Raw genomic sequence first — 12,601 nt, forward strand, 5'->3', positions numbered from 1 at the left:
GTGGCGTGCTAAAAAGTTTCCTCTTGTTAGAGAGCGGGGGGTGAGGGGAGGAGGCAGCAGCTCCTGCTGCAGCTCCTGTGGCAGCGTGGACATCTCCAAGATGCCCCAAATGAGTGTTCAATGGTAGGGACTGGTATTTGCCCAGGTCCTGTGTGCCCCCCGTTCTGGGCCTCTCATGTGGGCTCTGCTCACCCCTCTCCCACAGTTCGTACCCCTCTTCCCTCAGATGAAAGACAGCTCAGCAGAGCTGGGACTCCACAAGTAGAAACGAACCAAGGATGCACAGATGCTGCAAGTCCTCTCCTTGCACCCCATGGGGGCTTCTTCCACCTGGGAGACCCGCTGCAGGATCTGGTCTTCCAGCTTCCCACCTCCTGCAAACGGTGACAGAGGTCTGTGCCAGCGCCAGGGTGCCCGTGACACTGCTCCAGGGACTCACTGGAACCAGGACCAGACACTGTGTCCAAGGTGCTGTGTGAGCATCTCCAGGCCTGACTGGTGCATCCCCGGTGCTGGCACAGTGTGGGCAGCGGGAGCTGGTCCGCAGCTGGCACTGATGGTGCCACAGCTCCCTGGCTGGCATGGGAGTGGGGTTTGCCAGAGCCAGCGATCCCTGCATTGCCTCCATCCCTCCGTCCTCCACCTGTCCCCCTTCCCTCTGCCTGACCCGCGGGGTCTCCGGTGTCGCCGGCTGACAGCCGATCCGGCTGCTTCCAATCCATTCGTTCCAGGGCAGGAACAAAGGCGCTTTGTGGGCTCCCCCCAGCCCAGGACGGGTGGGGGGGTCCCGGCTCCGGAACTGGGACAGACTTCCCTGCACGACAGGCGTGTAATGCTTTCCAGACCAGCAGCCCTGACCCACAGGTACAGCCCAGGGGGTGGAGGGGGCTTGGTGCTTCCCACACTGCCTGGGAACCCACCAGGTCACCCTGACATAGCCCTGATACTGGAATATAGGAAAACACTCCTGCTCCTCCAAAGGTTTCACAAGACCCGGTCCCCATGAGACTCTGACTGCTCCTCCCCACCCGGGGGGGCTCCAGGGGTTCCCAGGTTTGCCAGTCCTGGTCTCCCAGTGTTAGGGAGCAGGGATAGGCTCCCCTGGAATGACACCCCAGCCCTGCTGGGTTCAACGTGGAGTGGGAGGCACCTGGACTCAGAGGATACCTGTGCCCAGATGGAGAGGACAGGGCTCTGGGATGGGGCAGCTCCTGAGCCCGTGGCCTCACTGGCCTGAGAGCCCCAAAACTGAGGAGCCACAGGCAGAGGGGCCAGTCCTGGACATCCCCCAGCACCAGGGGCTGGTCAGGGGCTACAGACAAGTGGGGCCAGGCAGTGCCCGTAGGGCACTCAGTGGGATGGGGTGGGACTGGGAGGGATATGATGGGATGGATGGCATGCAATGCGGTAGGATTGGATATGATTGGACAGGGTGGGGTGGGATGGGATAGAAGTGATATGGTGGGATGGGATGGGATGGGATGGGATGGGATGGGATGGGATGGGATGGGATGGGATGGGATGGGATGGGATGGGATGGGATGGGATGGGATGGGATGGGACGGGATGGGGTGGGGTGGGGTGGGGTTGGACCAGTCAGTCTAGAACTTCTTCACTGGGGCTCAGCAGGGTCAGGCCCGATGTCCTGGTGACCACATGTTCCATCAGTGCTGCAGGTCTGGAATCCATTTGCCTCGCCGGCCGTGGTGTTTTCCCAGCAGGGCCAGAGTGGCCCCACAGGGCTGGGGGCAGCCCTGGCCCCTGGTCCATCTGCTCCCTGTTTATTTTCTTACACTTAAGTATCACCTCAAAGATAAACACTCCCTGGAGTGGGGGCAGGGGGCATTTTTCTGGCAATGGAGGCAGGACCCAGCCCTCGGGGTGCCCAGCACCCCAACCCCCTGATGCCCCCCAGCCTGGGAGGGCCTGGTTGGACTGGGGTCAGGGCTGCAACCCCATGCTCGGGCCATGTCCCCTCCATGCCACGTGTCCCACTCAGGGTCCTGTGCATGCCTGACCCACTGCCCAATGCTACCCTCTACCTGGGGGTCAGCTTGTTTGGCTGGATCAGCCAGGAGTGCTGCAATGCCAAACCCCACCACGTCCTGGCACCCGCTCAAGCCAGCGGAAGGTTTGTGATTCCACAGCCCCAGCTGAGCCTCGTGCTGCCTGGCTGAGTCAGAGCTGAGGCTGCAGTGCTGGGGGGGCCAAGGGAGTCCAGGCATGGGGACGCACGTCCTGTACCACATGCCTACCAGGCAGCACAGGAAAACACGGCTGGTGCTGTGCATCCTCCCTACAGCATTCACGGGCAGCTGGACAGGCAGGGAGCAGGCAGCATTCCCTGCTTCCCATGGCTCCTGTTGGTCTCTCAGCCAGGGCTGACAGCTCCTTCTGTCCATCCGTCCCCCTGTGTGCAGGGTCTGGTGAGGTGGTGGTCACACATGTGTGCCAACCTGGGGAGATCAGCAAGAGGTGGTGGCACTTGGGGTCTACATGGCACCCCGCGCACGCATCCTCACACACATGTACACACGCGTGTGACACTCTGCAAACATGTGCACACACCCTCATAGTCATGTATATCCATGCCTAGATACACACGATTATACCCATCATGCACACGTGCCCACACATGCCTGGATGCACAGATGTGCACAGCTGGTCACACGCGTGTGCAGCCCCTGCCCCTCGCTGAGCCATCTCCAGTGCCTGCTGCTCCTTCCCTGCCTGTGCCCCACCATGTCCCGGATCCCAGCTCAGCAGCACAGGTCACCAGCACCCCACACACGGCTGTGCCCCCCAGTAAAGCCCTGGGGCAGCTCGGCTGGGAGCAGGGACTGGGTGACACCCCCCCCCCCAGCCTGTCTGTGTCAGCTGGTGGCCATGTGTGGGGTGTGCAGCTGAGTACACAGCCCCTGCCATCCGTCTTGCTGCCTGTCAGGGCCGGGGGTGGCTGTGGCCCCCCAGGTCCAGCCCAGCAGGATGTGGGGGTGAGAGGGGGGCAGAGCAGAGATTCCCCTCTCTGCACAGGCACCTGCCTGCTCTGTGCCTGTCATGCCAGGGGCTTGCCCATCCCCACCTCTGCCCCTGGCACTGCCTGCACATGCCCTTTTACAGGGCTCTGCGCCTGGGCGGGGCCTACAGAAGAGAGTCAGTGTCCTTCATGCATGGTGAAAGGCGTCTGTGGACACAGAGCAGACCCCTCCATGACCCCAGCCCCAGCAAGATCCCTGGCCCTTAGCACAGCCCTGTATGTCCCCAACCTCAGTGGGAACCCCGTTCCCTGGTGCAGCCCTGCATGACCCCAGCAGGACCCCCGGCTTGGCTCTCTGCTCCCCTCATTGTGTGATTTACAGGCTCTGCACAGGCAGACAAATGGTGAAGGAAAACAGGGCAGGGGTGTCCCGCCGGCCGGGGGCTGCCTGTGCCCCGCGGGGGGCAGAGGGGCCGTTTGCTCACAGTTGGCGGGACAGGAGGCAGTGAAGTGGTACCAGTACCAGGCAGCACATCTGCCGCTGCCATGGTCAAGCAGCCACAAGCCCTGGCACCACCAGGAGAGCCCCATGGGGAGCCCAGCAGCCAGGAGGCCCACCATGAGCTCCAGTCCCACAACCATGGGATTTTGGCCATGGGGCATTGTGGGACATGATGCCACCCCATCCCACAGCCTCCAGCCCCCCCCACTGACCACCTTGCTGTGGGCTTTGCAACATGCCTGCTTCGTTCTGCGGCCACTGTCCCAGCCCTGGCAAGCCTTCAAGATTTCTACTGGTATCTCCCTCTGGCTATGGGGCTGCCAGACAGTGGGGACTGCAGCTGGCACTGCCAAGTCCTCTGGCCATATCCCTGTCAGCCCTGGGGCCATCCACCAGAGCCAGGTCCTGCCCTCCATGCGTCTTTGCTGCTTGACCTGCCATGCCCGGAGCATCGTGGAGGAGGAGGAGGAAGGGGAGGAAGGCAGGCAGGAAGCCTCCTGCCCAGTTTGCTCAGCTGGCTGCCCCCCTGACTGCTCCAGGGGGTGCTGGGCTTGGGACTGGGGAGCTGAAGGAAGAATGGGACCCACACAGACCTCCCTGGTGAGGCTGAGCAGGAGTGACCATCATCTGTGGTACTGAGTGCTCAGGAATGACCAGGAACCACCCTCAAGCTGGGGGACATCCCCAGCCCTCCCCAGGACACTGGTGATTTCTGCTGCTGCCAGCTCATCTCTCCCCTCTCAGGAAAAGACTCCGTGTTTCCACTGCCGGTGCACACCTTCCTCCCGGGCGGGAGGAAACGCTCCTGGCAGTGCTGCCGGCAGTGCTGCCTAAGCCTCTCAGTGTTCCCTCACTGTCTCCTCCCATGGTGGGCAGGTGGGGTGCCAGGCCCTGGGAACAGGGGGGGCAAGGGGTGCATTCCTGCAGGGCTGTACCCTCACCACTCCCTGCCTGCCCTGGACATCCTCCTGGGCACAGACCCTGTCCCTGTGGGGCACAGCAGGCTGTGGGGCATGGCAGGGTGTGGGGAACAGCATGTCCCCCACTGGCATCCCCTCTGTTAAACACCCCCAGTACCTGCTCCCAAGTACCTGCCCTATCCCAGCTTCTGCACCCAGTGTTTGCCCAGTGCCACCCTGCATGAGGCCCAGAGTTGGCAGGGGACAGCTGGGCAGGGGCTGGGGACACACTGCCCGAGAGCTGGCACTGTGTGTGGCATCGCTCCAGAGGTGCCAGAGGCCACGGTACAGGGAGTACTTGCCAAGTGGTGGCCCTGGCACTGCCACAGTTCAGTACCACCATGGGCATGACCCAGAGTCTGGCCCTGGGGTCAAGGTGCCCGTGGGCAAGCCAGCGTGCCAGAGCGGGGCCAGGCCGGTGGCCAGAGCCAGCGCTGGCTCTCGGGGCTGGGGCGAGGACGCTGGCCGCTGGCCACTGGCCGCTGGCCGGAGCTCGGGGGGCCGGCTGGGGGTGGGCTCCAGAGCCAGCCCCTCCCCGGCCGTATAAATCCCGATTCCCCCCGCAGACAGTCGTCCCAGCCCTGCTCGGCTGCCGCAGCGGAGCGGCAGCGGGAAGGCGTCCGGAGCCGGCCGTCGCGGCTGTGCCGGCGGGGGAAGGCTCCCCGCAGCCCGGGGGGTTCCCCCAGCAGGGCCGGGGGCGTGGGCGGGCACCCCGCCATGGCCTTCACCATGCTGCGCCCCGTGGCTGCCCGTGTGCTCTACCCCGACCTCAGCATCCTCTCGGAGGACGAGGAGAACCGGAGCGAGAGCGACACGTCGGACCAGTCGTTCGGCTGCTGCGAGGGGGCCGAGGCTCGCCGCAAGCTGCCGCGGAAGCCGGGGCCGATGGTGATGGTGAAGCAGAGGCAGGCGGCCAACGCGCGGGAGAGGGACCGGACCCAGAGCGTCAACACGGCCTTCACCGCCCTGCGGACCCTCATCCCCACCGAGCCAGTGGATCGGAAGCTGTCCAAGATCGAGACCCTCCGCCTGGCCTCCAGCTACATCTCCCACCTGGCCAACGTGCTGCTGCTGGGCGAGGGCTGCGAGGACGGGCAGCCCTGCTTCAGTGCCATCTACGGCGCCAAGGGCGACCTGGACAGCAAACAGCCCCGCAGCATCTGCACCTTCTGCCTCAGCAACCAGCGGAAAGGGGTGAGCGGGGCACTGGGATGGGGGGCCCTGGCCTGAGCGGGGCAGGAGGCTCAGCACATCCCCAGGGGACAGGGGGCAGCAGACCCTGCCTGGGCTGAGCAGGGCAGGAGCCTCGGCATGGCTCAGTGAGAACTGCAGACTCTGGCTCCAGCTCCCACTGGAGGTTTTGGCTGCTCCCGGCCAAATCCTGCTCGTAGCCGCACGCCCACAGCTCCAGCTCGCGTCAGAGGGCCGGGCTGCTCCCCCACGTCCATCCGGGCTGGGAGGTCTCGGGGGTTGAACAGTCACCCCAGAGCTGGAGGCAACTGGCTGTCCCTGGGGAAGCTCAAAGCTCGCACGCTGACCCCATCCCTGTCCCCATCCTCATCCCTATTCCCATCTCCATCCCCAAGCCTGCCAGCTCACCAACACTGTGGCAGGGCTGACCCCAGCAGCTCCCTGATGTGATGGGGACAGGCAGAGCTCCCCATCCAGTGTCCCCATGCAGGATTTGTCACCAGCACCGGCACAGCTCCCACACAGCTGGGTGGATGAGCTGGGCCTCAGCACAGCACCCCTGCCCTACCCTGCCTGCCCAGCTGACACCCCCAGCACCCTGTGGCTCAGGGGACACCTTTCCCATGGTGAGTCCATCCTGCTGCCCATGCAAGGGTCCTGGGTGCCCTTGACCCAGGGTGGGCTGCACAGGGTGAGGGCCTGGCAGCTACCTCTTTCCATGGGCATCCCTTGGCAGGGCTGTGAGCAGGGGCTACTGGATCTGCCTCTGCCCCCACAGACCCTCAAGCTGTCCCACATGTAACCCCAAGCAGCTCAGCCACAGGTCACACTCCAACCCTTGGGCCTTTTTCAGTTTCTGCTGCTCTATCTTTAATTGCTCCCCTACTCCTGCCGCCCCCTCAGCAGCTTCTCCAGCCCTCCTGGGAGTCCTCTGGCCCGACCTGACCTGGTAGAACTGCCCCCAGCTGGGACCTTCCAGCTAGGGCTGAGCTGTGACCCTGGGCTGCTCCCCAGGGCTGGAACCTGGGGGCTGGCATGGTGCTGGACACCCAGGGGATGCTGCAGAGGCACCGGGGCCCGGGATCCTCTCTGGCACCCAGAACTCTGGGGGGCAATGGCAGGAGCTGGGCTGAGGTCCAGCTCTGTGCCTCCCAGCTCTGGGGCTGGGCTGGAAATGGGCTATGCTAGACTGGAAATGGGCTGGGCTGGAAATGGGCTGTACTGGGCCATGCTGGGCTGTGCTAGGCTGGAAATGGCCTGGGCTGGAACTGAGCTGTGCTGGGCTCTGCTGAGCTGTGCTGGATTATACTGGAATGTTCTGGGCTAAATCTGGGCTATGCAGATCTGTGCTGTGTTATACTGGGCAGTACTGGGCTGAAGTTGTGCTGGTGCACTGGGAGGTGGGGCTGAGCCTCCTCATCCCAGTCTGGACTGTGGGTCTGCCTGGGGCTGTGGGTCTGTCCTGGGGTGGCACTGGTCCTCACCACAGGTCCTGAGCAGCCATTAGGGCTGTGTCCTGCAGGGTGACAAGGCCATGGGGACCCACCTTAGGGGGCTCCACCACAGCACCCACCTCCCAGTCACCCAGCCAGCCACTCACCAGGGGTAGCCTCATCTGTCTTGTCTATCTGTCTGTCTGTGCATCCCAGGCAGCACTGAGCTGCCCCAGGAAAGCAGAACTGGCTGTCTCAGAGTGGGTCCCCATGGACAACTTGGTGGGGTGAACAGTGGGCAGGACCGGGGTGCCCACTCCTGGACACCCCACGGTACCTGAAGCTCTCCCTCCTCTCTCTGCAGGGCGGTCGAAGGGATCTTGGGGGCAACTGCCTGAAGGTGCGAGGGGTCACCCCCCTGCGAGTGTCACGGAGATGAGCCGGGGTCCGGCAGCACCCGCCTGAGACAGCGGCAGAGCCGACCGGAGCCCGCACACACCAGCCCAGAGACCGCAGCGGGGAGGGAGGGAGCTGAGCCCAGGCTGGCACCACACCGACACCGGCCCTGGAGCTGGCAGTGGGGTGGGAGGACGCTCCCATGGCCGAGGCTGCCCGCGTGGGGCAGGGCTGGGGAGGGGGGTCCCTGCGCCCCGGGGCTGGACTGGAAGGGGCCGTGCGTGGCCGGCGTCGAGGCGCTCCAGGGGGACGATGTCGCGGCCCTGGGGACGCTGGTTGTGCACGTGCAGCCACTCGGAAAATAAAACCTTATTTTTCTGATGGGCCGGTGCCTGCCTGCTGCCCCAGCGTGGGGCAAGGTGGGGGTCCCCAAGATGGCTCTGGATCCCCAGCCCTGCGCTGCTGCTGCTCTGTGCCGCTGGAGCCAGTGCGACTGTCCCAGCTCTACCCACAGTTGCACTCCTGGGCCACAGTGGGATCCATGTGGGGCGAGACCCTCGGGGCACAGGTTGACCCCACATCCCCGGGCCCTGATGACAGCTCTGGCTCTGTAAATGCTGTGGAAGGCCCAGCACAGGCAGTGCTGTGCCACAGGATGAGGACAGCACTGCCAATCCTGTGCTGCAGCCACGAGCACCCGGGTGGTGGGTCGGGGTCGGTGTCGCTGCTTTTGTGCCTTTCCCTCCACCTGGCACATCACGAACAATGCAATGTCACCATCACCCTGACTGCCAGCACTGCCACCAACACCATGACTGCCACCAGCACCACGACTCTCCCCACTTCAACCGCCACCGCCGCCATGTCTGCGACCGCCACCACGACTGCCACTGCTGGCACACCGGCCACGCAGAGCCGTGCGTGGCGGGGCTGCAGGCAGCAGCACCTGCACGGGGTCAGGTGGGGACACTGGGGGTTCCCAGGCCAGAGTCCCCCACGGGATTCTGCTTGAAGGGGCCGGGCTGACTGGGCGGCGTGCAGTGCCGAGCCTGGGAAAGGTGCCGTGCCGGGGCTGGCGGCTCCCAGGGGCCGGCGTGTCCTGTGGAGCAGAGGCAGCTGTGGATGGGGTGGCTGGGGGCTCCCCTCAAGCGCTGAAGAACCGGAGCTGCCCCATCTCCCTGGGGTCTTGGAGCCAGCACGGAGCAGGGAAAACATGTTGGGGGTCCTGCCGGAGCCTGCCCCGGGCAGGGGGCTCTATTGGGAGCCCACAGCACCTCTCGGCCTGCCGCTCACCGAGGTGAGCCTGCCCCGGGCTCCCTCCCCCGGGTTTGATTTATGGAGCTGACAGCGCAGTGCAGCTGTGAGAGCTGGTCCCAGGCAGGGACCGGGGTGGGTGGGAGAGGTTTGTTCTCAGCGTGGCTAATGTGTCCCAGACCCCAATAAACAGCCGTGAGATTCTCCAAACAGCCCAGGACACAGAATCCCTGCCCCTGGGTTTATCGGGGGGCAGGAGCAGCAGGGGGGGTGCGCTCTGCAAACAGCCCGACCTGCACATGAAAGGGGACCGTCCTCGTGAAGCGGTGGCTCCAGAGCCCCCCGGGGGGCCAGCAAGGGCTGGTGGTCCCAGTGCTGGGGGCACAGCAGGTCCCAGCATTGAGTGCACTGGTCCCAGTGTGTCCCAACTGCTGGGTTGTGTTTCCCAGGGCTGAGCACCAGCATTCCAGTGCCAGCAACTAGAGCCCCAGCAAGCTCCAGTATGAAGACATGAGTCCCAGTGAGTCCCAGCACAGGAGCTGTGCATCCAGTATGTCCCAGTGCCAAGGACTGGGGCCCTAGCAAGCCGCAATATAAAGGCCATGCCTCCCAGTATGCCCCAGTGCTGAGGCTGTGGAATTCAGCATGTCCCAGTATGGTGGACGTGGATCCCAGTACACCCAGTGCCAAGGGTTAGGGCCCCAGCAAGTTCCAGTCTGATGGCCCTGGGTCCCAGTATGTCCGAGCATGGGAGTTACGCACCCAGTAACTCCCAGTGCTGGGGCTGTGGATTCCAGCACGTCCCAGTGCTGGGGCTACAGATCCCAGCATGTCTCAGCACTGAGGCCACAGGTCCCAGTGTGCCCCAGTGCCAAACCCCCAGGTCCCAGTGCATTCCAGCCCCTCCCAGCACCACAAGAGGGAAACGGTGACTCAGAGGCGCTGGAGCCTGCTGGGCTGGTGGGAGCCGGGCGCCCCTTTGCCCCGTGTGGGGTGAGTGCTCTGGCCACAGCCACTGATTGCCCGTGGCCGCCGCAGCCCCACGCCGAGCCCAACCGCGCTGCCTCTCGCTCCCCTCCCATCCTCTCCCCTTCCTGCGTGCGGACACCCTTGGAAAGGCTCTTGGCCGCTTTCTCTGAGACAGGAAGGTGTCCCCGAGTCTCAGGAAGGAAAAACACTCAGTGCTGAACCCACAAAGACCGTCTCTGAGGGGCCGGGGCTGGAGAGGTTCCAGGCCTGACATCACCTGGGAACTGGAACCAGAACCGCAGCTGCACTCCGCGCCTGGTATTTTTTTCTTTAACTTGTGTTTTTAAACTTTCTTTTTATAGATTTTTATTTTATTATTTTTTTTCTCCTTTCCCTTCTCCTTTCCCCTCCCAAATATTTCAGGCTCTCCGCAGGCTGGCCAGCCAGGCTGGAATGCAGCAGGGCTGCACCCGTGGGTGCCGAGAGTTATTGAACTGATGGGATGGATGAGGCCATGTCTGGCCAGGCAGGAGCTGCTGGAGTCACGGGCAGGGGGTCAGGGTGGGGCTCACCCCCCAGTGATGGGGGGCCAGGGCCTGATAGCCCCCGGCACCAGTGCTGGTGGAAAGGGATCTGCAGCCACACAGGGACCCATATGACCCATATGACCATGGGGTGTGGGAGGATGGAGGGCAGAGGGGTCAGGTAGAGCCTGCAGATAGTGGGCAGTGCTGTTCTTCTGACCCACCGCCCCCAGGATGCTGTAGCAGGGTTAAGCCATGTCCGAGCCTGAGCCTGAGCCAGCTGAAGAAGTGGAGCCAGCCAGGGATAGGGGACACAAAGGCAGATTCCAGCACCAGGATCCAGCCCTCCTCAGGCTGTCCTTTGGCAACACCTTTGGGTTGCCTGGCCCTCACTGGGCTCCCCCCCAGAGCACAAGCTCAGGATAAAGACCCCAATGTGTCCTGCAGTAAAGCTCAGCCACTTGCTGCCAGGGGAATCCTCCCTGTGGCACTGACCACAGAGATCGACCTGTTGCCACAGATCACCCCCCATGTTGGACCAGGGCCCAAAGGACTGGGAAGGGACCCCCAAGGTCTAGATGGCAATGGGTGGGAGAGGGGAACAAGGGGACAAGGCTTTGCTGACCAGGGCAGGGTGGAGAGAAGGATTGGGGAAGAATGGGCAGTCAGGGGTGGGATGGGAGGGAGAAGATGGGACGGGACAGGACGGGACGGGACGAGATGGGATGGGATGGGATGGGATGGGATGGGATGGGATGGGATGGGATGGGATGGGATGGGATGGGATGGGCAGACCAGACCAGGTTTCAGTGTGATGACCACCAGGCTGGGGTGCTGGGCAGTCCCCACCTCCCCATGCTGGCAGACCCAGACCGTAGTAACCCTGCCAGCACCCTACCAAGGTCTCTGGGGAAGAAACTGGGCAAAGTGTCTGCCTGAGACACCTGCCAGATCCTCACCATCCCAAGGGACGCACAGCCGAGATCCTGCACATGCCAGGGGTGCAGGGGATGCTGCTGCAGGGCTGCCACCACCCCGCCACGTCCTCCCCCACGCACTGGACCCCTCAGAGCCGCTCGCCCCGCCGGGACCTCGTGCTGGCCGCGGTCCCTGGGGACACGGGTCCCGCAGCAGGGACAGGGTGTGAGGCCGTGGCGCGGGGTGAACGCCAGGTTAATCTCCCGCTGGAGCTTCCCTCCGCAAACAATAAGACAATGCCCGGCCGGGGCCGCCTGCGTAACCAGCGGCACGGAGGGGAAGTTGTAATATTTGGATTTAGCACTCAGTAAATTAAGGAAGAAAAAAGGAAAAAGCGCTGGGGGTAATCAGAGCGGGGCTGGCCCCGTGCCCTGCCCCACGGCCAGCAGCCCCGGGGGGCTGAGCCCAGCCTGGGGACAGCAGCTGAGCAGGCCCAGCAGCCCCAGGAGTCAGAGAGGCCGGGCACAGCTGGGAGAGGGACACATCCCTGAGGGCCAGGCAGAGGACAGGCATGTCCCTACTGTGGGGACACCAGCCTGAAGGGTCATGGCTTGGGTGCCCAGCAGAGCTGCAGGCAAACATCTCCTGCCACACCAGAAAAGGGATCTGGGCCAGGAGGTTATTTTAATCCAGATCTCTTCATGGGAAATAAAATCCTATTTCTGCAACTGTGGTGGCTGAGCAGGAGAGGGCCCAGGGTAGGGGGGGCAGTCACCTCCAGCTGGCAGTGGCTGGCAGGGGGTGACAAGGGAGGGGTCTGTCCCCTGGATGGATGTCTCCCCTGCACAGCCCCTTCCCCAGCACAAGCCCTGCAGGGGTGCTACCTCCCCAGGGCCCCGCAGCAGGGCCCACGCTCCACCAGACAGGCACCATCGGGGTAGATGGGGCTCTCAGTGGGGATGGGGAAAGCATTGCACTGCAGGGGACCTCTGTGGGTGCCCTGCAGTGCAATGTGGGCACCCCAATGTGGTGGGGATCCTGGCTGCCCTCCCATCCTCCAGCAGCAGGGTGTGCTCACAGAGGTGAGCAGGGCAGGGGCACCCCAGGAGGCCAGTTTGGGGTTGCAGGGCTGGACCCCACCCTGTGGGGTCTGAAATGGGGTCTTAGGAGGGCTGTGTGCCCTGGGCAGAGGCGTCCCCCATGTAGGGACCCCATGGTGGGTGCGGTGCAGGGCTGGTAGGAGGGCTGGGACAGGTGGGGGAGAGGTGACCGCTGGCAGCAGCGGCACGGGAAGGCCTCCGGGCCGGGCGCCGGGAGCACATTTCCCCACAACAGGGGCCGTTATCAGCGGCAAATATTCGGAGCGGTCCCAGGGGGGGCCTCCAGCCCTTCCCCTCCACCTACCCCACCGCTCTCCCGCTCCGGCCCCACGTCAATGCCACTGCAAAGGTGTCGGAACAATCGCCTGACAAAGAGCT

At 64.0% G+C, this 12,601-nt stretch overlaps 1 protein-coding gene across 2 annotated transcripts; it reads left to right on the forward strand.

The window, feature by feature from the left end:
* The first annotated feature begins 5,085 nt into the window (after positions 1 to 5,085).
* On the forward strand, positions 5,086 to 7,619 carry TCF15 (transcription factor 15). Of its 2 annotated transcripts, none has more exons than XM_032704594.1 (2): positions 5,086 to 5,632; positions 7,406 to 7,619. In XM_032704594.1, the coding sequence occupies exons 1-2, from the start codon at positions 5,156 to 5,158 to the stop codon at positions 7,499 to 7,501; spliced, it is 573 nt and encodes a 190-aa protein (XP_032560485.1). In that variant the 5' UTR covers positions 5,086 to 5,155; the 3' UTR covers positions 7,502 to 7,619. The 2 variants fall into 2 exon arrangements, with proteins under 2 accessions (XP_032560485.1, XP_032560486.1); XM_032704595.1 differs by having other exon boundaries at positions 7,427 to 7,619.
* Positions 7,620 to 12,601: the final 4,982 nt, after the last annotated feature.

Source organism: Chiroxiphia lanceolata, chromosome 17, assembly GCF_009829145.1.
Source record: "Chiroxiphia lanceolata isolate bChiLan1 chromosome 17, bChiLan1.pri, whole genome shotgun sequence".
Lineage (NCBI taxonomy): Eukaryota > Metazoa > Chordata > Aves > Passeriformes > Pipridae > Chiroxiphia > Chiroxiphia lanceolata.

Excerpts from the sequence above, each read along its gene's own strand:
- TCF15 (XM_032704594.1), top strand. The coding sequence starts at position 5,156 with ATGGCCTTCACCATGCTGCGCCCCGTGGCTGCCCGTGTGCTCTACCCC. Across the intron at positions 5,633-7,405 it reads TCAGCAACCAGCGGAAAGGG|CTCTCCCTCCTCTCTCTGCA; the intron begins GTGAGCGGGGCA and ends CGGTACCTGAAG.